General features: G+C 42.1%; 1 protein-coding gene across 1 annotated transcript; it reads left to right on the top strand.

Annotated features, from left to right (window-relative positions):
* The first annotated feature begins 235 nt into the window (after nucleotides 1–235).
* On the top strand, nucleotides 236–26,007 carry LOC145390985 (caspase-1-like). The gene is made up of 6 exons (XM_080265717.1): nucleotides 236–382; nucleotides 8,803–8,916; nucleotides 9,385–9,423; nucleotides 20,610–20,686; nucleotides 24,908–24,953; nucleotides 25,309–26,007. The coding sequence occupies exons 1-6, from the start codon at nucleotides 236–238 to the stop codon at nucleotides 26,005–26,007; spliced, it is 1,122 nt and encodes a 373-aa protein (XP_080121843.1).
* The last annotated feature ends 1,217 nt before the right edge of the window (nucleotides 26,008–27,224 follow it).

Genomic DNA, 27,224 nt, shown 5'->3' with positions numbered 1-27,224 from the left:
CCCAGCGACGGTTAGTGGTAAAGAAAAGTAGGTGTGGAAACTGGAGACAAAATATTCTGGACAGGGCATCTACATAACATGCTTTTGCATAAAACTTCAATGAAGCAATACATGGGGGCAATCATTGGCTTTTGACGAAATTTTTCTTACTTGGAGCGATGTATGACCTGGCCATACACCTTGTTTAAATGATGATGATGATGATGATGATGTTTCCCAGTCAGAGGAATCCAAGATGCAGATGAATGAGCTTGCTAAAGCACTTCAAGCCGGCTTCATTAAAGGGAAAGTGGGACCATACAGATGTGATATTTGTAACAGACAGCTGGCCTCCAAAGCATCCTACAAGCAGCACCTCAAGACAAAGATGCACCTCAGAAAGGTAAGGTTATTTCAGTCTGCGCCAGGTGGTGCATGCTCACTTTCTTTTATTTTGTATAACAGTATCTAGAATACAATAAAGCACCATAACTGAAGGAGCAAGTTAACGTGCTTGCTACAGTTTTCTTAGTTTTATGTATTTATATATGTCTGTCTATATTTATGTTTGTAATACCACTGACGCAGCATCTAAAAGGGTGTGACTTCGACAAATGGATCTCCGGTCATTCCAGTTGTAGCTCAGTAATGTCCCCTCTTCCCAAGGCAGACTAACCTCCTTCACATACTATCGACTCCTTATCCCTGGCTCTGTTCTTGATCACCGTTTCTAATATACTAGTGTGAACCTGTCAATTCATCTACCAACATATCTGTCTCTCCATCTATTTGGCTATCTATTTATCTATCTATCTAACTATCTCTCTCTCTCTCTCTCTCTCTCTCTCTCTCTCTCTCTCTCTCTCTCTCTCTCTCTCTCTATAAGGTGGGGGTATTCACCATTCACTTACTCGATGTAGTCCTTTGGGTGTCTGCCCTTTCCTCTCTTCCTTTTACTTTCTCTTCTGTCTTCTTTCCTTCATTCTTTCCTCCTACTTCTGCCTGTGCGTGACTTTACACTCCCTCTTCTATCTTTTTTTCCTTTATTCTTTCCTCTTCCTTCTGCCTGTGGGTGACTCAACACTGTCTGACAAGCCAAATGGTTTCCTGTAACCCACGAAACCATTTACTACTCAGGGTGGTAATTAAGGGGCCTGGTGATTTAGCGGGTAATTAAGGCGCTCCAATGGGATCGAGCCTGTATAGGTTTATATCCAATGGGTGGTTGGGGTTTATTGCTCACGTAATGCCACTCAGGGTGAGTGAGGCTGATCAATCAATCAATCAATCATTTCCTGTGGCACCCTCGGGGATGCATAGGGCCTCGATGAACTCACACCACCACATCCTATCTTGTGCTAACTCCTCAAGATCTCCCCAACACTCATCTCCAGCTTCCCGTCTCATTGTCCTCACCCACGTCTCTTTTGGCCTTCCTCTACCTCTCCTACCAAGTGCCACCCACCCTGGTGTACCTCGTACTATTCCCTGTCTCCTATACACATGTCCTAGCCACTTCCATCGTGAGAATCTAACATATTCATCGATCGGCTGCACTCCCGTTATTTCTCTAATTCTACTATTTGGTATCCTTTCCCACCATTTAACTCCTAATATTCGTCTAAGTGCTTTATTTTCAAACACCAATAATTTATTTTCCATAGTCACTGTGCTGTACCAAGACTCGTGTCCATAAATTAAGATACTCCTAACCATTACCTTATAAAGTTTGATTGATTTTTGTATGCACAGAGAAATTGTTATTATTCCAAATATTTTTAAGCATTCCCATTGCCTGATTAGCCTTCTTTAACCTTTCCTCGAATTCAAAGTTCAAAGAACCATCCTTGGCTAAATAAGTACCTAAATATTTAAACCTATCAACTTGCTTTACAACCATACCTCCAATTACACATTCCTGCGCATTTTCCATATTCATATTGATTATTTCAGTTTTTCCACAATTAATAACCAAACCCACCTTGCGACCTTCACTCACCAAACAGTCCAACACTCTCTGCATCTCTTCTGGCCCATCACAAATCAAAACTATATCATCTGCATAATCTAAATCCAAAAGTTTCCTGTTCTCTCCCCAAAGTATACCTGCACCGGTTTCTGTTCCAACGCGTTTCATAATGTAATCAATGACCAATATAAATAGTAAAGGCGATAGAACACCACCTTGAATTACTCCGGACTTGACTTCAAACGAATCACTCAGACAACCATCAACCATCACTTTACAAAATGTGTCCTCATGCATGTTCATAATGACCCTCACAAACTCCTCTGGTATTCCATAATGTCTCATGATCTTCCCCATAGTCTCTCTCGAAACACTATCAAAAGCCTTTTCAAAATCAACAAAACAAAGACTTAACGGCACTCTCATTTCATTAACTTGCTGCATCAAATGCCTAACTATAAAGATCTGATCATTGCAATCACGTCCCTTTCTAAAACCAGCCTGTTCATCCCTCAGAATACCCTCAACCACTGGCTCCAACCTATTTAACAACACTCTACTGCAAACTTTCAAAGCTATTGGTGACAAAGAGATTCCCCTCCAATTACCACATTCACTCAGGTCTCCCTTCTTCGGAACTTTAACAATTACACCATTCTTCCAAACTGATGGTAGTAACCCCATCACCCATATCTTATTGAATAGCTTGGTCAAGATCATTATTAATCCATCCCCCTCCACTTTAAACATTTCCGGAAATAAACCATCCTCCCCTGGTGCCTTATTATTCTTTAACTGTTTTACTGCTTTCTCCACTTCTGCAAGCCTCAACTCTCCTGTTTCTATATTTAAATCTTCCTGAGCAGACGGTATATCCTCTTCTGGTGGTATTGGTCTATTAAGAACTGTCTCAAAATGCTCTTTCCATCTATTTTTAATATCTCCATCTTTGGTCAATAAATTTCCTTCCCTGTCTCTAACTGGTATTTCCTTGCGTTTACCTGCATTACCACTCAGTTCTCTAATCGATTCATATGCTATTCTTTGACTCTGTCCATCATTTTTGTTTATTAAGATTTCAGTCTCTGCAACCTTTTCATCCACACATCTTCTTTTATCTCTCCTAGCTAACCTTCTTACTTCTGAATTCAAACTCCAGTACGCAGCTCTTGCTAATTCAATCTCTTGTTGATCAACGCATTGCATCTCACTCCTCAATTTAGCCTCACCTCTCTTTTTTATCATATCCCACGTTTCCTCTGATATCCATTTCTTTCTCCTGAAGCTATGTCTCCTTCCAATCGTACATTCAGCAGTCTCATGCAAAACTTTGTTCACATCCTCCCACATCTCATCTACACTTCTCTCCCCCTCTTCCAACGTTTCCAACACCAAAAACCTATTTCTGCATTCTAATCTGAATTCCTCCTTTTCTTTTCCTTCCCTTCTAAGCTTAACAATATCGTATCTACCAACACCAGATTTTTCCTTCTTCTGATTTTTAAGTTTAAACCTTATTTTTGCAATGCTGAGTTGATGGTCACTACCAATATCCGCTCCCCGTTTAACATGAACATCTAGCAGAGAACTTCTATGCCTCCTACTGATAGCGATGTGATCAATCTGATTTTTATATTTTCCACACGGCGACACCCAAGTTGTCTTGTGTATATTGCAATGCTGAAAGAGTGTGCCCCCGATGACTAAGTCATTTGCTAGACAGAAGCTTCCAAACCTCACTCCGTTTTCACTCATCCTACTACCAACTCCCATCTTACCCATACATGCCTCAAATCCCTCATTTGAACAGCCCATTACTGCATTAAAGTCTCCAACGCAGATCAAAACATCATGTCTAGGTACCCTTCCTACTCCTTCTTGCAACTTTTCATAAAATGTGTCTTTCCTTTCATCGAGTGCATCATTAGTAGGTGCATAACATACAAACAGACTGATGTTGCCATGATTTGATTTAAACCGTGCGTATAACAATCGCTCATCTATAGGATCCCACTCACATAAAGCCTTATTTGCCTTACAACCCAGCAACAATCCTACTCCCTGATAATGCATTCCGTCCTGTCGACCAGATATCAATAAACGTATACCATCCTCCAAATCCAACTTATCGACTCCAGTTAATCTAGTTTCTGTCAGAGCACAAATATCAAGTCCGTAATTTTGAAAAACCTTCACTAACTCATCGATTTTACCGTCATGATTTAGCGTTCTCACATTCCAGTTACCAATTTTAATTGTATTTTTTGCATTGACAAAGGAATTAGATTGTAATTGAGGCAACCGTGAGATTCTTAGCACCCCCTGCCCATTTAAGGGCTGCACGGGAATGGGGGCCATTATTGTTCTTTCAGAGTCCATCAAGGTTTCTTTGGCTAACTTCCTGAACACCTCGCCATTGTGCTGCAGTCGCAGTAGGCAGCTAACTTGCCTGATTGCCCACACTCGAAAGACCCAGCTATGCTGTAGCCAGTCACGTGCCGGCATGCTTCCCAGCCATTTCACTCTCAAGGAGTTCCTCTGCCTGAGAAAGCAACCACCCCCCTGCTCCCGAGGGCTTTTGATCTGTGTAGGTAGAGGGCGATCACTCCCTCACTAGCCATATACAGTGTATATACAGTGTATAGGCTACACTCATCATAAATGTCATGAACTACTTGCCAAGCCTCAGACTTCTACACTCCTTATGCGAAACAGGATTGGCTGATGGATATATATATAGAGATAGATAGGTAGATATACCCCCCTCTGGCGGGGGGAGGGACATAATCTGGCCGCACTGTGGGGTACTACTACCACTCTGCGGCCAGGTTGTGTCAGGAAGAATTCTTCCACCGCATTCCCTGCGTGTCGTAAAAGGCGACTAAACGGGGCGGAGTGAGAGGGCTAGAGACTCCCTCCTCTGTTTTTTTTAGTTCCTTAAAAGAGACAGGGCATAGAATGGGATGGGGAGATTGAGTAATCCCCGTACCCTGAGGAGTGGGTCTATGAATGTACGTGAATGTAGCACGACTGAGGCTAAAAAGGAAGAGATTGGGAGAATGTTTGTGAGAAGATAGTTGGATGTGTTTGCTTGAAGTGAAACAAAGATGAAAGGGAAAGGTGAGTCTAAATTTGGAAGTGCTAATGGAAGGATGTCAGGTATTGACAGAGGAAAGGCGAGAGAAGGTGTGGCCTTGTCAGTGAACCTTGAAGTGCAGCAGTGTGTGATTGAATGGAAGGTGTCATCGAGACCGATGTGGATGAATGCGAAATTTGGGACGTGAGTTGTGGGTATTTGTGAGAGCATATGGGACTGGTAGTGAAAGGGATGCACAAGAGATGGATTCTTTTTGAAATGATGTTAATGAGTGTCTGCAAAGTTTTGAAGCAAATGTGGATGTGGTAATGATGAGAGACCTGAATGCCAGAGTAGAAAATGTAGGAGTTGGAGATATAGTTGGTATGCATGGTGTGCCAGGAAGAAAGAAAATGGAAAATGAATGATAGGGATATGTGTTGAGCGAGAGATGATGATTGGAAATACAGTACCTTGTTTGAGAGGAAAGATATTTATAACCATATTTGGGTGAGACAGAAGGGTGGAAGGGTTGTTGATAGAGCATTTATGAACTATGTGGTTGTGTCCAGGAATGTACGAGAAAGATTGTTGGATGTGGGATTTTTGAGAGGGGAGGGTGGATGTATGTCTGACAACGACCTGGTGGAGGGAAAATTAAGAGTAGGTATGAGGTCGGTGAGAGCTAGGAGAGTTAGGTGTGGCAAGAAGGTTTTCAAAGTGAGTAAGTTGGAGAAAAGAAAGAAAATGATAGAGTTTTAGAAGTTTACAGATGAGTGGAACGCTGTGAAAGACCAGTTAAATGGCAGTGTGAAGAAGGAATGGCAGTTGTTTAAGAGTGCTGTGGTCGGGCATGCAGAAGAGGTGTGTGGTATGAGACGAGTGTTGAAATGTGGCTGCAGAATAAGGATGTCATATGAGAGGTATAAGGAAAAGACGGATAAGGTGAGAAGGGCTATGTGTGATGCTTAAGTGGAAGCAGATGAGAGGTGGGGTTTGTTGTTGACTAGGAATTTTCAACAGAATAAGAAAATGTTTTAGAAAGAGGTGAACAGGGTGCAAAAGGAAGAGTCTGGGAAGGAAGACGAGCAAAGGCAGAGGATGGAAGGATGTTAGTATAGATGGATACAGTAAGGAAGAGATGGGTGGAGTACTTTGAAAGATTGTTAAATGTAGAAGAGGAAAGGGAGGTTTGGATTGTTGCAGATGGAAGCATGCAAGGAATTATTGTGTTGGGAGAGTTGAATGATTCTTTGATCACGATGGAGGAAGTGCAGGAGGCAGTAATGGAGATGAAAGCAGGGAAAGCTGCAGGTATGGATGAGAGTGCTGTTGAATGTCTGAAAGGCGGTGGAGCAACTATTGCTGAGTTGTTAGTAAGATTGCCGAATGTGTGTTTTGTGAGTGGTTTGCTGCCGATTGACTGGGCAAGTACTTGCATGGTTCTGTTGTATAAAGGTGAGGATGATCAATATGAATGTACTAGCATTAGGAGTATAAGTCTTTTGAGTGTTGGAAGTAAGGTGTATGGAAGAGTGTTCATTAAGAGAGTTTGAGAGGGTACAGAGGGAGTAATTGGTGATGAGCAGTGTGGCTTTAGGAGAAGAAGGGGATGCGTGGATCAGGTGTTTCCTGTGAGACAGGTGTGTGAAAAGTATTTGGCGAAAGGTAAGGATGTGTTTTGGGCGTTCATGGATTAAGAAAAAGCTTAAGTTAGAATTGATAGGGAGGCTTTGTGGACTCTTTTGAGATTGTATGGACTTGATGGTAGGTTGTTAAAAGGAGTAAAAAGTTTTTATGTGAACAGTACAGCGTGTGTAAGAGTGGGAAATACTGTGAGTGATTGGTTTTCCAAGACAGAGGGGCTGCAGCAGGGATGTGTGATGTCACCATGGTTTAATAGTTATATGGATGGTGTTGTAAGAGAGGTGAATGAAAGAGTCTAAGGTAGAGGTTTGAGTCTGGTGAATGCTGATGGTAGAGGGTGGAATCTGAAGCAGCTGTTTGTGGATGATACTGCACAGTTTGCAGAGGAGTTTAGAAGGGTGTGTGTTAGGAAGGAATGGAGAGTAAATGAGAATAAGATTAAAGTGATGAAGTGTACGGGGTTGGTAGGTGGTATGAGGATGGATATAGTTTTGAATGGAGAGTTGTTTGAGGAGGTAGACTGTTTTAAGTATTTAGGGTGACATGTTGCTGTGGATGGAAGAATAGATGTAGAAGTGATGTTTGGAATGAATGAAGTAGGAAAGGTGCTGGGAGGAATGCAAAAAGTGTTTTGATGTCGTTTGCTTACAAAGGTTGTAAAGAGAAGGCTTTATGAGGATGTAGTGGTACCTACTACATTATATGGGATTGAAACATGGAATATGGGTGTAGCAGAGAGGAAAAGTTTGAATGTAATGGAGATGAGGTGTCTGAGGGATATGTGTGGTATGACACCTATGGATCGAGTGAGAAATGATGAAATACAGAAGAGAACTGGAGTTATGCAGGAGATGGCTAATCGAGTTGACCAGAGAGTGTTGCGATGTTTTGGGCATAAGGAGAGAATAGATGATGAGCGATTGATGAATAAGATAACTGGATCGGATGTAAGAGGTGTAAGGATAAGAGGAAGACCACGAATAGGATGGATGGACAATGTGAAGAGAGCATGGTTGTGGAGAGGTTGCATTAAGACAACTACGGTAGACAAAATTCAGAACAAAGCTGTTAGAATAATTAACAACCCTGCCATTACATATAAACTACCTCCCCTCCAAGTAAGAAGGAATGTTGCCTCCCTTGCATTATTTTACAGATATTTTTTTGGCAAATGCTCAGACGAAGTTGCGTCCATGGTGCCACCTCTCCATGCCTTCCCTCGTGCAACACGGGCATCTGGTAGTGCTCATGACTGGAATGTCACTCAGCCATATTGCAGAACTTCTGCCTATCAAAATTCTTTCATTCCCCGAACTGCATCTCTCTGGAACTCGCTTCCTCCTGAGTTATTTCCCTCCAAATTTCAACCCACAGCTGTTCAAGTCTAACTGTTACAGATATTTTATGAACAGAGGACACCATTAATCTGGTGTATGGATTATTTTTTTTTTACTCATTTGTTTTTCCTTCCTCTGTTCTGTTATTTATTAAAAAAAAAAAAATTAGATGCAAGAGGGATGTGTGTAGAACAAGGAAGAATGGCTGTGCGTGATAGGAATGATTGGAGAAACTGTGAATGAGTAAATGGTGACGTGGCCCTGAAAGGATGTTCTCCCGCATTTGGTCTGAGCAAATGATCAGGTCAGGTGCGGGTAAGGGGATGGGCTGATTATGATGTGGCATGGGTAAACCAGCACTGCTGTTGGGCCCTTCTGCGTATGTTGCTGATTGCTCTTCGCAGTTGATCCTCGTGCGGTGTGGTGCAGTGAGGACCTGTCCCTTCTCCCCTTTGAGGCTAAGATGCGATTAAATGTGGTTGTGTGTGTGTGTATGTGTGTGTGTGTGTGTGTGTGTGTGTGTGTGCGTGTGGATGAGTATACTGGGAGTGTGTCGTCCTGTCTCGGCTACCTCCCGTTCTCTGGGGGAAGCAACCTATATATACAGGTATATATATATATATATATATATATATATATATATATATATATATATATATATATATATATATATATATATATATGCGTGTGTGTGTGTGTTTTTGTAGTATATGTACAGAGAGAGAGAGAGAGAGAGAGAGAGAGTGAGAGAGAGCGCAACTTAAATCTGGCTTCTGTTGTATATTTCTCATCAGATTGGTGAAGGTGGAGGTGGAGGCGGTATGGATAATGACATTCTTCAAGAGACGGACAACTGTTCAGAAATTTACTCCTGTAGAGCTTGTTTCATGACCCTCACGGAGGAACAGGTATTCACAGACTTTCTGTACATTAATCTTTTGATCGCTGTAAATTCATCAAAGGTGATTAAATTCGTAAGTCGTAAAATGTACTTTAAAATATTTTCTGCCGAAAACATTATTGGAATATTTTTTTAACATTCTATACGTTCCTCTTTATCAAAATTATCTGAATTTAACCGAAACCAAATGGAAATGAAGAGTTCTGTAATATGCTTGCTTATATTTTCGTTTTAGCTGGTATAGCGACCCAAAACTTGATAACTAGTCTTTCCCGAGGTTAGTTTGTGCCCAAGCTTTTTTTCTTGATCATTTTTATATTCACTTTACAATGATAAATTTATTCAAAATCAAAGTAAGTCAAAAATATATATACTGGTAATACGACTTAACAAATGCTCCATGATAAAAATCCCTTGTTGTGGACACATATTTATCGTAAAAATGTGCTAAGATCCTTTGTGATTTCGTCCCCAGGTACACGAGCACTTGAGGAGTGACGGCCACCAGAGAAGAGTAAGTAATAATACATTATTACCATTCCTCTTCTGCATCGTCAGGTCATTCTTTGTTAATAAAATACAAGTCATATCATAATTCGTTATATACCATGATAACATGATGACGTCTTTTATATTTTATTCTTAGCATTTCTATAGGATTTGATTACTCAAAGATATTGTGAGTTTGTGGTGCCATATATGAACTTATTCAGTCTATTTTCACTCCATGAAGCAATTTTCCGCATGGGCCTGATGTCCCCATAAACTTTTTTTCCCTTGGTGTTATTAACATCTTTGAACCATTTTCCCTCCGTGAAATATTATTCATTCCATGGAGAAACTCCAAATCTATAACTGGACCTATTTGCTTCCATGGACCTAATTCTGCCCTGGGCCCGTTTCCCACCAGCCGGTCCTATGTTCCTACTCGGGACCATTTCCTCTGGGAAATATTTTCCTTACACTTGTTTTTTTTTTTCCCAACATGAAGAGCTATTCCTACCATTCACCCCATGGACATATTTTCACAAAAATTATGCGCCCTTCCATTTACTCTACAACCCCCCCCCACCAAGTCACCCACCCCATCAACCCTCCCATCCACTCACTCACCCCCTCAACCCTCCCTCCCACTCACTCGCCCTGACTGCTTACCCACTCTACCCAACCTGCTCACCCACTTGCCCACCTCACCCACTCCTCCCACCCTGACTGCACCACACACCCACTGTGGCCACTGTGCCTATACACCCTTCCATCTCCTCAACATCCTACCGATAATGCTACCAAGCTCAACGAGCAGGATGACAAGTTTGCAAGTTTACACACACACACACACACACACACACACACACACACACACACACACACACACACACACACACAAGTGTTTCAGAGGTGGATGGACGTTTCCGACCTAACAAAAGGGGATTTCAATCATTTCAGCCGGTTTCAGTCTTGCTAGTTTGTTTAGTAAAACATCATTACATTCTGATGCCGTCGCCTCAGGATAAATGAAATGTTGACCATGAAGTTACTCGCTTGCACCATATTATGACTCACTGTCATTGTGATAATGTAAATCGTTATCACGTCACTCCAGAGATGCCTTTAAATTTTGTTACAGCCAGACATTTTTTAATGAATTTATGACAACAGTCATAATAAAGGGGCTAATATAGGCTATATGTAATTGGTTTAGCTCAAAAGGTCTCAGGCTGAGTAAGAACATTTGAAGATAAACATAATTATCGACAGTGCCAACGTCACGATGACACTGTTCATATTTCATCATAGCCTGTGCTAAACTGTTGAACGAATATCAGTTTAAACTTATCGGCAAAAACAACTAAGAAGCAGCCTTCATTACTCTCTTCAGTATGCTGATGCATTAAAGTTTTGAGTTCGTCAGAACATTGTATTCCGAATTTTTTTTAAACACAGAAAGAAGAAAGACTATCTATCTATCTATCTATTGCTAGACGCCTCAATCCCGTTCGGGGTGGCCACAAACAAATCACCTCCACGTCGCCCTGTCCCCCGCCATTTCACTGCCCCGCTCCCAACTCACAACCCCCTCTCTCATATACCACTCCAGCCCATCCCTCCATCTCATCCTCGGCCTCCCCCTTCCTCTTCCCCCCTCCACCTCACTCACATACACTCTCGTCGTCAGTCTTTCACCCTCCATCCTCTCCACATGGCCAAACCACCTCAGTGTATTGCTTCTAACGCTTCCTATCACATCCCCATCCACACAACAACGCTCCTTTATATCCTCATTTGTCAGCCTGTCTCTCCATGTGACTCCACAGGCTCCTCTTAAATAACTCATTTCCACTGCTCTCACTCTTGACTTGTGTCCTTCCAACAACGTCCAAGCTTCACTTCCATACGTTAGACTTGGTCTCACAATACTGTCATGTAGTAACTTTTTCACTTTCATGCTCACTTCCCTACTTCTTATCACTGCTTTCAAGGAACCAGCAACCTTTCTTCCCTGCTGTACCCTTTCAAGCACTTCACCCTCCAAACCTCCATCCTCACTCATCACACTACCCAAGTACTTAAACGTACTCACATTCTCCAATTCCTCACCAACCAACCTCGCTGTACGTTCACTGACTTCATCTCTTTCAAAGACCATCACTTTACTCTTCTCTACATTCACATTTAGATACCGTTTCTTACACACTCTTCCAAATTCATCCACCAAGCCTTGCAGCCCTCCTTCGTCTTCACTCAACAACACAGTATCATCTGCAAACAACGGTACAGGGAGTTTCCAAACACTACCCTCTCTCACCAGGGCCACTCCAACATCCACTACCCTACCTTGTACCTCTTTTATTACCCCATCCATGTACAGATTGAACAACCATGGAGACATGATACATCCCTGTTTTAACCCAACCTTCAAAGAGAAAAATTCACTCAGTTCACCATCCACACGCACTGCAGCCTTAGCACCATCATACATACCCTTCACAGCATTCAAAAACTTCCCATCTACTCCATATATTCTTAATACTTTCCACAATCCTTGTCTATCCACCCTGTCATATGCTTTCTCCAAATCCATGAAAGCCACATACAACTTCTTTCCCTTCTCTAGAAAACTTTTCCACTAAAGATCTAAGAATGAATGTCTGATCTACACAACCTCTTCCGTTCCTAAAGCCTCCCTGTACTTCTCCAACTAAATCCTCTGTTCTTTCTCTAACTCGGTCAATAATTTTTTTTTTTTTTGTGTCCAACTCTGGGCATAGGCTTCACAGCTTGCTCTCAAGGCCCAGTAGTCCTCCTTACATATCATACACCTCTACATGTCACCACTTCGGCAGTAACACCCACCGTCCATATTGAATTCATGCTAGGGCTGTCTCATACAGGACTGGTGTATTGGTATTAGTGGGGATATTTTTACGACATGTCGGCGAGTTTCTGGTAGATCAGTAAAGTCTGATATTGTGAAATTCAAATCCTTAAACCGTTTCCTGCCCCAGGGGGATTTGAACCTGGGTCCAGTAGGACTGCATGCCACCTCTCTACCGGTTTAGCCACTGCCTCCCCCATACACTTTTCCTATTATACTAAGAAGACAAATGCCCCTATGATTACCACACACTTCTTTTTCCCCTTTTCCTTTGTACAAAGGAATAATTATACCTGACTTCCAATCCTCCGGGACTCTACCTTCCTCCCAGGCCAATCTGCACATCTTCCACATCCATTCTACTACTATCTCTCCTCCATGCTTCAGCATTTCACCACACACTCCATCAATTCCTGGGGCTTTCCGCAATTTAACTTTCTTAATTGCTTCCACAACTTCTGTCCTACTGATTTCTTCCTGTCTTCTCACCTCCCTCCTTCTCCCAGCCATTCCCCAGCCACTTATACTCGCATTACTTCCATCCTCTATGTTCAGCAATTCCTTAAAGTGTTCTCTCTATCTGCTCATTTTTTCTCCCTTCTCCACTAGTAATCTACCATTTTTATCTTTCACTTCCCTGCTATCTTCACTTCCACACTCTTACTCTTTTCACCTCTTTCCAGAACATTTTCTTACAGTCCCTCCACTTTACACTCAAGTTCCTTCGAAATTCCTCATCCGCTCTCTTCTTACTCTCTCTTACTAATCTTTTCATCTCTCTCTTTCTTTCTACATATAACTCTCTCTTCCGCCTCTCAACTTCTTCCACACCCCTATTTCTCATCCACTCATTGTATGCTTTCTTCTTTTGTGCCACAGCCTGTCTCACCTCTTCATTCCACCATGCTGTTCCTTGCACACCCCTCCATCTTCTTTTCATCCCACACACCACATCACATGCTGCACATATTTCTTCTGTAAATATCTTATACACACCTTCCACGTCCTCCATCTGCTCCAATTCATATTTGCCCAATCGTTCCTCCATTTCTCTTTAATACTATGCCTTTTTCTCATCCTCTTGTAACCTTTCCACTCTCCTTACAAATACTCCTTCTTCCCGTCCTTCCCTTCTTTTATTTCTCCATCCTAATTGGATCTTGATTCTGGCCACCACCAAGTAGTGGTCAGCAAGTCCACTCCCCCAATTTCTATAAGCTCTTGCATCCATTACACATTTTTGCATCCTTTCATTCACACACACATAATCAATCATTGCCTTCCTTTCATTCAGTTCACCACCCACCCTTCTCATCACTCGCCATGTATACCTGTGGATCATTTTGTGCCTGAAGAGGGTATTGGCTATCACCAACCCCTTCCCAGTACAAATGTCCACTAACACACTGCCATTCTCATCTATCTCAGCAGGCACACCCCACTCACCAACTATTCCATCCACCGTCACATTCCATACTTTATCATTCATATCACCGATCAAAAACACTCTCTCATTCCTTCCAAACTTTTCCATGCACACTTCCACATTTGTCCAGAACTCTTCTCTCACTCTGCTTGCACAATCTTGCGTTGGTGCATACACACACACAATCGCCCAAATTTGTATTCCAACTTTTAATCTTACCCACACAATCCTTGACCCAAATAATCCATACTCTCTTATGCTCTTCTTCCATCTTTTACTCACAACTATACATACTCCTTCTTTTGCCCTCTCATTCTCACCTACTCCTGCACATATACCCCATCCATACTCTGATTCTCTCACACTCTCACCTTTCCATTTCGTTTCAGTTATTCCGCATACATCAACTTTCGCATCCTCAAGCACCTGGACAATCTCTCCCTCTTTCACCTCATCATTCGCTCCCCTTACATTCCACGTTCCGATTACCATGTCCTTTGTCCGGTTCTTGGTCGTCATCTTTTGGTTAGTCTTTGTCTGAGGCTTATTGTTTGCCTTTTTAGTTAGTTGTTTTCCGGGGAGGGGCACTAACCCTCCGCCAACCCTTTTAGTTGCCTTTTACGACAAGCAGGGATACTGGGGGAGTATTCTTGAAAAAAAAGAACCCTACCCCCAGGGGTACAAAGATGCAGAGAAGAAAAAAAAAAGAGAAAGTAAAAAAAAAGGGGGAGGGGGGAAATTTCAGACCTGTTGGTTTCGAGATGACAAGACTCATTGCATTCAGAACCCCCAATGTCCTATGCATTAAGAAAACTAAATGAGAAAGATTTTCCAGAGCTGATCAATTACGTGCAGTGCACGATAGACTGAGTTTATTTGTCATCTCTTGACTCAGAGAAGAAAACGATAGTCAAGAAAAGCAATGACCAATAACAGCAAAAGAAGGGATATAGATTCATCTTTGTAGTGGGGAGAGAGAGAGAAAGAGAGAGAGAGAGAGAGAGAGAGAGAGAGAGAGAGAGAGAGAGAGAGGCTGAAGGAAATCAGTCAGAGAAAGGTTTTTATTCGAAGGGTTTTATTACACCCACGATCGGCGAAGTGGGTAGCAGGTGTTATGTTTTGAGCAGCACGCGCACGCGCTTGTGTGTGTATGTGTGTGTGTGTGTTGACGAAATCATTACCCGTCCCCGTCCCGGAGGGGCTCGGGGACGGGTTTTTCACTTGGTTTGTCTGTTTGTCTGTCTGTGAACAAGTTTATGTGAGAACTACTGGTGCGATTTTGACTAAAATTACAGGGATGATGGGCTATGACCTTCTGATCACCTGATTAAGGTTGAGGCCTAATTAGTCCAAGGCCTAGGCTTTAGGCCCAAAAAATGTAAAAAGAAAATTTTAAAAATCGTTTTTTCGCTGATAAGACGAGGGATTTTGTAGTTAGGTAATCTCAAAGCTTCTCGCTAATTCCTGATGTTTACGGTAGCTATTTCACTACGAGTCAGGGTTGTCAGTTTGCTTGCCGTTTGTGAGCATAGTTATATTGTAAGTTATGCATTAATTTTTATGCTGTTTTTCTCTATAATGTTTTTGTTTTTTTATGTGATTGCTTGTTAAATTATGTACTTCAGGTTAAGTTTGTCTGCTAAATAATTCACAGTGTTATGTAATATAAGAAAACTTTGGCATGTTTTGGATATCTCCGAGTTGGCAACTGTTGTTCTCGTACAATGTAGAATACTCTAGAACATAGGAAACTTATCCCTTCGTGGGCTCTTGGTTACCAAGTTACACGGAAGGCCAACTGGGTCCCTCCAGACCCCAAACCTTAATGGTGTATTTCTGCCAAATTCATAAAGTTATATCTACAAAACTTTGTACATATGTTGCCCAGGACACGAAACGTGGAACTAAATTACCAAGTGTCCCTTTTTGTTTTTGTTTTTTATTATTATTATTTTAAATTATTTCCATTTTATCAATTTAATTAAAGTTTGAGTGTGGACGTACTGATTCTGCACTTATTTGAATGTCTGATTGTCTGTATTCTTGGAACAAGTTCTCAAAATAATAACAAGTTCATGTGTAAAGTAAATTAGTATGATCATAAAATAAAACTATCCCTATAATGTTCAAATTTGGTATAACAATTTCTTGTTTTATCCTCTTGATGGGCATCTTCTATATTACTACCACCACTTGCATTTTCAGAATTATCATCAGCACTCACAGGAGACTCAATACTACTCACACTAATTTCACTGTCCAATCGTTCAAGCACTTCATAATCATCAGCGTTGGATACAGATAAATCGCCATCTGAATAATTTTTTTCTTCTTGGTCACTTTCTGGCACCACCATTGAGGCATAAAACTTTGCTACTGGTACTGACATTGTCCTAATGTTTACAATTTCAAATATCTGAAAAAAAAATATTTAAAAAAATTAGTCACACAAAAGGCCAGGTGAGGTCCTGGCTGAGCCCACTGACATTTATTGCAATGTTACTCCTTAACCCCTCCATGGCCGCCGGCGTCAAATGACGTTTAGCCGATAAATGGCCACACGTGTCATTTGAGTGCAGCGTATAAAAAACTGCAAAAATTTTTAGGAAGTGAACTAACGTTCTGAACGTCTTCACACTGACCTACACTACACCCCCATACATCTCATCAAGCAGTTCAGAGCCGCTGCTGTGATGAGTTGATTTTCGATTATTTCGCTCCTTGCCATCCTAAACAAGCACAACTACACCCATTATCTCGACCCAGACAGAACGTATCATCTTTGTCCTCTCTAGCAAAACACACACAACCACCTGTTTCCAACTATGAAGTAATACAGGCACAAACAAAATAGACATGATAATAAGTGAAAAATACATTTTTGTCTTGGTATCTTTACGTATTTGCCCAGGTTTGCTGCAATGGTTTGGATCATTAGATGTTGTGCAACTTGTAGAAAACTGTGAAAACTTTCGGGAAGTGAAAGGAAATCTGGAACATAGACGTACCTTGACTTCACCTTCTCACATATCAGTTAGTTCACCACCTGCTGTCCTGACGAGTGGATGCACGATTTTTCCGCTCGTGGCCATGCCTATAAACACATAGTTATACCAATTACCTCGACCCAGACAGAAAATACAATCTTTTTCCTCCCTTGCAAAATACACACAACCACCCTGTTTACGAGACAGCAATATATATTGTGGAAATTACAAGGTAAAATGATAAAGATGAACGTAAAATGATACAGATGAACATGTTTTTACGGAAAAAAATACATTTCCTCTGTCTGTAAACGCATTTATTTCTGCTTTGTCTCTGTATTCGAAATGATAAGACTTATTCTTAGTTCTGGAACTCCATTACGATTCTATTTTCAGCCATGCTCGTGGTGTGGGAGCTCAAAGTTGCAACTCAATTTCCGTATTGCTAATCCGATCTGACCCTCCACATATATGCGCAACATTTCAGCACCATTCGCATTCTTTTGAGAGGTAATATAAAAAATAACACCTGCCTAGTTGCTTTGCAGCAGCGCCCATGGGTGGTGATATCAGTTGCCGATATTACTGTATCTTCTGCACTCCATAGCAAGCCACAGAATGTGTCTAGGAAGCTGGGATTTGCACTGTTAGGTGCATCTGAACTTTCTCTTCAATATGACAAGAAAAAAAAAAATCAGTATTCGAAACTTCAAAAAATTGCCCCGGCATCGGCCTGGCGTGCACAGAAAATTCCTGGCCTTCGGCCACGGAGGGTAAGTCTTGCGAGATTTTTTGCTCAAATTTTATGAGGATATAAAATAACCATCTACAATAAAAGTCATGAGAGGCCAGGCTGTGAAAGTAAAAAATGGCTTAATGGCAACATTTAAAAAACATGCTGGGGTCTGTAGAGACCCCGTTTGCCCACGAAGGGTTATATAAGGATGGGGAAGAGACTAGAGCAAGTTCTGTTGGTTTTCAGTTCAGTTTGAGTGTAGTGCAGTGTCAGTGACGTTTGTATATTTTCGGTATTTGTGAAAACAGTGAAGTGTTGTTGGCAAACAGTGAAGTGTTATTGAAGTTTGTCTATCATTGGTACTTGTGAATGTAGTGAAGCATTGTCAAGCATTAAGTGTAACTGCAGTTAGTAAAGTCTGTAGAGCTTCAGTGTTTGTGAGAATAGTGAAGTGAAGTTGAAAGGTATTCAGTGTAATTATTTGGAAAATAAAGACAGTGAACTTAAGAAGCCAGTCTCTATTTACAACACCTGAGCAGATCCCTGTGTACTGTACACCTAAAGGCTGACCATAGGAAGAACAGCTCACTGGGCAATATCCTTCCTATACTGAACTAATGCTGTTGGAGCCTGTGACATTGTGAGATTGTGAATGTAACACTGGTGTCAGAAGTGTGGATTATTAAGGGCTGCAGTGAGTCTAACATTCGATATGGAGGCTGAAGGTGTGCAGACAAGTTCCTAGGCTGGGCAGGAAGAGGAGGTGTCCCTGGCTGCAGCTGTGAATCTATTACAAGCTTCAAAGAAAGGACTCAAAGAACAATTACAAATAAAAGGTGTCCAATTACAAGCACAAAGTGTCCAACTACAGGCACAAAATGAAGAACAGAAAGAGCTCAGGAACGAAATAAAAGAACAATTGCAAGCACAGCCAAGAAGCATGCAAGAAGCACAAGCCAGGGCTGTAGAATCTGAGTCCTAGGTCAGGTCCAGTACATCCACTTTTCAGGCACGTTGTTATGCAGGATTCAAGGCAAGGAAGGGGAAGATATGTGAAATGGAAAAATTTGTAGGAAGTTGCTGATATTATGAAAAGCTAGGACACAGAAAAGAGGACTGCTACAAGTGGAAGAAGGAACAGAAGACCAGAGGAGGCTGCTGGTTCTGTGGGAAGTTGGGACACGAGAAGGAGGATTGTCACAAATAGATGAAGGAGCAAGAACAGCACAGTGCAAGGAAAACCTCAATTGTAACAGAAGCGTGTTGGACATGCATTAAGGTGGAACACTTCAGTTCTGAGTGTCCGAAAAAGAAAAAGGATGATAAGAAGAAGGCTGCAGAAGAGCAGAAAGAAGTCGAAAACTAGTGGAGGCTGGTGTTAAGGGGCAATCACCAGCCAGCTTTTCCCAAGTTGCGCCACCACCAAGAAAATGCAAGTGAACAGTAACCACCAGTGTTCAAATAGATGGAAGGATAGACAAAAATAAGTGTACCCTGGTGATTCATTCGGCCTCAGAGCAGACTTTTGTGAGGACTGATGTGTTACATCAATGGTATCTGCCTGAGTCATCAGAACAACTGTGTGGCATAATTGGGCACTGTGCACAACTGATGGGACCTCTGGATGTCCGGATTGAAGTGGCAGGGCAATAGGCTACTCTTCCAGTCTATGTGGCTGACTTGGAGGATCCTTGCCTTCTTGGTCTGGACCATGTGCTGTCCATGGGATGTGAGCTGGACTCCTGTTCCATGAAGCTGAAGGTCTGAGAAAGGTCGGTTCCCGTCATGGCAGTGAAACGTACCATTCTGGTGGCGAGGTGAGGGCGCCCCACACTATAGTGTTACCCCCAAAATCAGAACTGTTGCTCCAGTGTAAAGTGAGCAGCTCTTCTGCCATCTGCCTAGGGGTGGTGGAGCCTGATGTACAGCACAAGACAAAGGCCATACTGATGGTGGGGAGAACTCTTGTAGAAACAGGTGTAGATGAAGTACTGGTTGTGGTGGACAATTTCTCCCGTGAGCCACAGATCAACGAGGGAGAAATTGTGGGACTATGCCAGGCAGTGGACACTGAGTGGCACCAGAGGAAGGCCTGAAAAAGGAGCATAGTCAAAGAAGATGGGTATCTCCCAGAGCACTTACAAGACCTTTTCTCAAGGAGTTGCCAATGCATGGATCGCCCACAAGTGCTGAAGTTGGGGCAGCTGCTGAAGTTTGTCGATGTCTTCTCCACCAGAGACCTAGACCTGGGATGCACTGATATGGTGGAGCATAGTATAGACACTGGGAATCACCGCACGATTAAACAGCCAGTGCGGAGGATGGCGCCAGCCCAACAGCAAGAAATGGAGATAGTGATGGAGAATCTCCAACATCAAGGAGTGATAGAAAGGTCCAGCGGTCCTTGGGCATCAGCAGTGGTTCTGATAAGGAAGAAGGATGGCTCAGTTAGGTGCTGTGTAGATTATCGAGCCCTGAATGATGTGACAGTGAAGGACACATACCCTTTGCTAAGATTTCATGACAGCCAGGATACTCTGTCAGGTGCTAAGTGGTTCTCCACCCTAGAAATAAAGGCAGGATATCATCAGGTCAAGGTTGCAGAGAAGAACAAAGAGAAGACAGCCTTTCATCCAGGCGGGGTTTATGGCAGTTTAAAGTGATGCCATTCGGCCAATGCAAAGCACTAGCTACTTTTGAGCATCTCATAGACTGCATACTGGAAGGCCTGCACTGGCAGACAGCTCTCATCTATCTGGACGATGTAATTGTGTTTGGAAGGACTTTTGACCAGGAATTGGAGAGGCTGTCAGAGGTGTTGAGCAGGATCCGAGCAGCGCACCTCAAGCTGAACCCCAAGAAGTGCCACTTGTTTCAGAAGGAAGTGAAGTACCTGGGACACACTGTAGGCAAGGGTGGCATCCGTACTAATCCAGAGAAGGTGTCAGCTGTGGAAAACTGGCCGCTTCCAATTTGTGTGAAAGAGCTATGGAGCTTCCTGGGCTTATGCACCTACTATCAACGTTTTGTCAAGGACTTTGCAATGATTGTTGCACCTCTTCATAAACTGTTGGGGAAGAGGCAGAAGTTAGTGAGGACAGCAGAGACTCAGAAATCTTTCGACAATCTCAAGCATAAGTTGAAAAGCTCTCCAGTAATGATGTACCCTGATCAGGGTCAGCCATTTATCTTGGACTGTTATGCTAGTGACTGTGGTATTGCTGAAGTCCTGTCACAGAAGGATGAAAAAGAGTATGTGGTGACATATTACAGCAAGAAGCTCAGCCCACATGAGCGGAACTATAGTGTGACCTGTAAGGAGCTCCTGGCAGTGATGAAGAGCCTTTATTTCTTCCATCCCTACTTGTATGGGTCCTTTTTCATCATCAGGAGGGACCATGCGGCACTCAAGTGGCTGAAAACGCTAAAGAATCCAGAACAACAACTGGCATGCTGGCTCGGGAAGCTAGACCAGCACACATATGAGGTGCAGCACTGTTCTCAGTGCGTTCATGGCAATGTTGACAGCCTGAGTTGTCGGCCTTGTGATCCAGAGTGTCGGCAGTGTAGTAACAAATATCATAGTAATAAATGCAGCCATACTGCAGTGACAGGGCCAGTGTCAGATGCAGAAGACCTGATGAAGATGCAGATGGAGGATGCAATTTTACAACCAGTGCTACAGTGGCTGCAGCGGAGTACAGTGCAACCAGTTTGAGAAGAAGTTTCCAGGTTAAGCCCTGCGACCAAGAGCTACTGACCTTCTTGAGAACAGTGGAGTACTGGTGTGTCAGTGGGAGACTCCTGATGGCCTCAGCAAGTATTGGTAGCTGGTTGTTCCGAAGAAGATGAGGTCTGAGATCTTGGATGAGTCTCATAACCAGATCACTAGTGGGCACCTGGGGGTGAAGAAAACTCTCAGCCAGCTGCAACAGAGATTCTGCTTGATTGGCATGTGTCAGAATGTTGGAGAGTGGTGTCAGGCCTGTGATGTATATTGTGCCAAGAAGGGATCCAAGAAACGTGGTTGTGCTGTACCAAATGGGTGTACCGATGGAAAGAATCGCTTTGGACATTGCTGGACCTTTGCCACTCACTGAAAGAGGAAACTGATATATGTGTGTTGCTTGGATTACTTTACAAAGTGTCCAGAAGCCTATGCTATCCCCAATCAAGAGGCTGCAGCTGTTGCATAGGTGTTGGTTTATGAGTTTTTCTGTCTTTTTGGGATGCCACAAGAGCTACAGCCAGACCAGGGTATAAACTTCAAGTCTGCTGTGTTCCATGCATGCTGCAAGTTACTGGGAATCAAGAAGACCAGGCCGACCCCATTAAGGCCACAGTCAGATGAGATGGTGGAGAAATTCAACTGGACCCAGGGATAAGAACTGACAAACTACTACATAGAGGGACAGACAGAATGGGACCAGAAATTGCCTGGATTGCTGATGGCATATCAGTCTGCATCCCATAAGTACACCGGCTACACCCCCTGCAAGACTAATGTTGGGCCACGAATTATGCTTACCCATTAACTTGTTATTGGGAAGACCACCTGGTGAAGAGCTGCCTATAGACACCTCCAGCTATGCGATGCACGTTCAGGAAAGGCTGGCTGAGGTACATCACCAAGTGTGAGGAGCCCTTAAGTTTTTCAGGAGAGGTGATAAGTGCATGTATGATGCCAAGGCAAGAGAGGTGAGCTGCAAGGATGGTGACCAAGTTTGGTTATACATCCTCAGTGACAGAAGGGACAGTCTCCGAAGCTGCAGAGCCCATGGGATGGGCCTTACACTGTGTTGGACCGCATATCAGACATAACATATCAGGCTCGAGGAGGCAGGAAGTCTCGTCCAAAGGTGGTACAAGTGAACTGTCTATGGCAGTATCATTGGCCAGGACATTACAGCTGGGACATCTCTGAGGAGTCGTGCTCACCCCCAGCATAGGATGTTGAGGAGAACCACAGAGTTGAAGTGCAAGAGGATGGTGACAATTTCCTGTGGGAAGAAATGAATCAGGAACAGGACAAAGACCTTCCAGGAGGAATAGACTGCGAGGAGGAGCAAGGACATTGTTGGAGGTAGCATCGAAGATGATCTGATAAGTTGAAGGATTATTTTGTGTATGCTTGGATGTTTCATTTGGGTTAAGGTTTATGTTTGTAAATATTGTATAGTTTTATCGGGACGACAAAGAACTAGGGAAGGGGTAGTGTTAAGAAGCGCGATTTGGTATTTAGCTAGTCTCGAAGCTTCTCGCTGATTCCCGATGTTTACGGTAGCTAATTCCGGTACAAGTCAGAGTTGCCAGTTTGCTTGCTGTTTGTGAGCGTAGTTTCTCTGTAAGTTATGCATTAATTTTTGTGATCTTTTTCTCTATAATTTTTTAATTATGTGACTGCTTGTTAAATTATGTAATTCAATTTAAGATTGTATGCAAAATAATTTACTGTGTTATGTAATATAAGAAAACTCTGGCATATTTTGGATATCTCCAAGTTGGCAACTGTAATTCTCATACAATATAGAAAACTCTAGAATATAGGATGCATGTGGGGCCGGGGCCTTAATAACCAGGGGCTTCGGCCCCAATGGTTGATAGGCCGGAAAAAAAAAAAAAAAAAAAAAAAAAAAAAGATGGGGAAGAGACCAGAGCAAGTTCAGTTGGTTTTCAGTTCAGTTTGAGTGTAGTGCAGTGTCAGTGAAGTTTGTATACTTTCGGTACTTGTGAAAACAGTGAAGCATTGTTGGCAAAGAGTGAAGTGTTACTGAAGTTTGTATATCATCAGTATCTGTGAATGTAGTGAAGTGTTGTCAAGCATTAGCCCTTTGAGATTCCAATGACATGATTTCGCGGCATCATAAAACCAATCATTGAGATTCTGATGACTTGAATTCGAGTCGTACGAAACATTTCTTTCTTTTTTTTCATGATTTCCGTCTCCTATCTGGCCTTGTTCCACTTACACTATCCTGTTTATCCTTTTCCAACTATTTGCTTTTACAGTGACGAATACATCAGATAGATATGCATAATAAATAGGTTTTTACCTTGACGAATATCGGTATTACCAGCATGGATATTTGTCAGCATGACAGCAAGAGCTTTTTCTTTTCTCTGTGAAAACTAATATAAATTGCCATAACCTATATATCAAAAGAAAGGGATTTTACTGTAGACTGACTTGGTGCCATCAAATTTCATGCAACTCTAACTTTTTTTTTACAAATGTTTTTCTATGGAAGAGTGTGCGATTATTCCTTTCGGCGAACTTCTGCTCGTCCTATTGCCTTTTAGCTCTCATATTTACATTTTTGAACCATACTACGATAAAGAACAACTATTCAGCTTTACAACGGTACCAAATTCATTAGTCCACCAAAAAAAGTTAATGTACAATGGCCGATTAAATACAAATATTGCTCTGCGATGGTGCGCTGTATGTGTGCCTAGTTCAATCTGGCACAGACACAATCGGCGGAGAGCCGAAAATCTCAAAGGGTTAAGTGTAATTGCAGTTAGTATAGTTTGTATGGCTCCTGTGCTTGTGAGAATAGTGAAGTGAAGTTGGAAAGCATTCAGTGTAATTATTTGGAAAATAAAGACAGTGAACTTAAGAAGCCAGTGTCTATTTACAATGCCTGAGTTGATCCTGTGTACTGTACACCTAAAGGCTGACCATAGGAAGAACAACTCACTTGGTAATGTCCTTCCTATACTGAACTACTGCTGTTGAAGCCTGTGGCAGTGTGGGATGGGGAGTTTAATATCACTATAACTCATTCAAAATCGTCTTATCGACATGAAACCAAACCCAAAGGTGCATCTTTCAAATTTTCATCCTATAACATGCCTTATTAAGTTAGGGGTGTCACTCCCCAGTTACCAGTAGGGGAGTCAGTGTCAGGTGGGTCGGGCCTTAAATTTCAAGTGAGCATAAAATCGTAAATTTTCACCCGATTTACTCCAAATTTGTTATGTAACATCTTTGGCTAGATATCCTGTCATGTATATACGTCAGCACTAGAATGACTGCCAGGGACGGGTTTGCTGCGCCTTGCCACCGCTTCTTGTTCTAAAAGTTTTGGTCTGATGGGTGGATGGGTTGAGGGACAGCCTTGCTCTTTTGAACAATTGGTCAAAATTTCAGTGTCAAAGAGCTGGGTCAAAATCTGACCAAGTAAAATCAACTTAAAACAGTTTTTATTTAGTTTTGGCCAAACTTTTAGGAAGGGACGAGGGCAGGCAAGAACAAAGATTCAGTTTTGAGAACAATCAGTTCAAAGATCAAGATCGCAGGGCAAGGTCAATGTTAGATCCATATATGACTTAGCATAAAAAAACAAAGACCAAACATTTTAGTCTATATCAACCAAAAATGACAGGATGGTTGAGGGTCAGAGAAGGAGTAAACTGATTGTTTTAAGAAGATATCAGGGTATAATCTGGATACAGAGATATGATTTTTAGAACAGTCAACAAAGGCCAAGGCCACAGGGAGATGTCAAACATCAGGGTCAGTGGGCAAAGTCAGTTCAATCAATCTTGATCTGAATTGAAACAAAGTTAGTGAAAGGGCTGACAGTAAAGTAAAACTGAATTCATTTAACGATAATTCTGTGAAAGGTTTAGTCACGGGGTGAAATTGTATACAGTATTCGGCCCTGAGACCTATTGGTGGATGCAGGTATTGCACTCTCTGAGTTTTCCTTCTTTCTAATCCTTGTGGCGGTTACCCATCTTATCTACAGAACGATCTTCAGTGTTCATTGCAGGGTGTGACAAATCTTAAGTAATTAATTCTTGCTATTGAGAGACACTTTCATTGTAAAACAATGTTTAGTAAACTGCAGATGTGTTTTTCCTTACAGGTGGCATCGATGAAGCCTGACTTGGACCAGCCTGGTGGTGCAGAATACCCTAGTTCGTCTCAAACGCCCTATGGCCAAGTACATGTATTCAACTACACGGAGGATAGGGAGGGAGCAGAAATTGATGGCAACAATCTGAGGCTTACATTCACCAAGCTGGGCTATAGTGTAAAACTTTACGTAGATTTGACGAAAAAGGAGACAGTACAGAAAATTGACGAGATCAGACGAGACTACAGTCTACAGTGGACCGACTCCCTCTTTATTTTCGTCATGAGCCACGGTATTTCATGCAATGAATTTTATTGCAATGGAAAAGAATCGATAAACTTGGACTACTTAAGGAACCAGTTCACTGATTCTTTGTGTCCCCAGCTCAAAAACAAACCTAAGATTTTCATGACTAACTACTGCCGCGGGACCCAGTGTGAGATGCTTGACACGGACGCCATCGACATTCCCCACGACCTGGTAAACATCCATGCCGGTGCTCAGGGAGTCAAGGTGCTCAGGAGTCGAACCACGGGGACGATCTTCATCAGCTCCCTCTGCCACGTTCTACATAACATTGCTGGACCCACTGACCTGCGTGACGTGTATTACCTTCTCAGGGACATCATGAAGAGGAGGAAAGCCCAGACTCCCATGTGGGAAGACTGGGGATTTAAGAGATACATTGTACAAAGAAAGCTCTGTTAAGGGTCTTCGTTAACAATGTTAAAGGTATAAGCAATTGTGGTGAAGTTTGTTTATGTGTAGGGACAGGAAATTTTTTGCACACTACATCTGTGAGCTCCTTGAACAAGTGTCCATTCTCTTTTTTTGTAACAGCAGAGAAAGGGGGTATGGGATAATAAACATCTATAATACAGTAAACATCTCTAATATAACAGTTAAAGATAACCAACATTCCTAAAGGAATGAAGGACGGTCTCCACACAGCTACATTCACCGTTATCCTTCTGTTCAGTTTGCCAAGATGATTAACGAACACACACAACATAGGATTGAACAGTTCTGTGCTTGTGTACTTAGAACCTTGATTCCATAAAACTTTTTAAAATGCCTAAATAAAGAAAAGTTTTGGAAGTATTTTCCCAGGAAAAATTTTACTAGGTTAGAGAAGAATTGGTGAATGAATGATGAAATCCCACCAAAATGCAAAGTGTTTGGAAGAAATAAGAATTATGGCAACAGAAACTGAGGAACTACAGAAGGTTTGCACACCCTGGTGTGGAAATAAATTTATGAAGGCAAGAGTAAAAAGTCAGCTATGAGATGTTACATTTTATTTCCGAACAGGGCACATTGTTTTAGTTTCTACAAATGCACACTTATTACATACGCATTAAATCGTAAACAACGAATATTTCAAATGAAAACGATGAAAATTCTTCACTGGTTTGTCGACCTACAGTACAAACATTTTCTGGTCAACAGCACAAAATTATTCCGGAGCTCTTCAAAGTTTCTAAAAGTGCAACTTGAGATCAGAAACAGTAGCTCCTTCTATCAATGTGTAATGTGTCTTATACTGTAGCTTCCTCATCTTGTGGAGAAGGGATATCACTAGGTATTTTTTTATTTTTATTTTTGAGGGAATCAGGCAAGGTTAAGGACCATATAGGAATATTTTTCAAAAGACACACATTGTGTACATGTATTTCTTGCAAAATACATGGTAACTCACCACCTCCAATGCCAACACCCTCTCTCATAACCCTCCATGCCCCATACTCCTTTCCCATCACAGTTATCTGGGAAAACACTGGACTCTCTTGTTCCAAGAGCTTTCAAGTGTATCACGTGGAAAAGTCTCTGAGTGTACTTATCTCTTTATCTACTGTATATATGCATAATAACAAAATATCTCATGATTTTCTTATCTAATTTAAATAAACCCTGCCATGTACACT

The sequence above is a fragment of the Coenobita brevimanus genome, chromosome 16 (genome assembly GCF_032717465.1).
Source record: "Coenobita brevimanus isolate Jiangsu-jjx chromosome 16, ASM3271746v2, whole genome shotgun sequence".
Classification (NCBI taxonomy): Eukaryota; Metazoa; Arthropoda; class Malacostraca; order Decapoda; family Coenobitidae; genus Coenobita; species Coenobita brevimanus.
The sequence above is the reverse complement of the archived record's forward strand: the minus strand, read 5'-3'. Positions and strand labels throughout refer to the sequence as shown.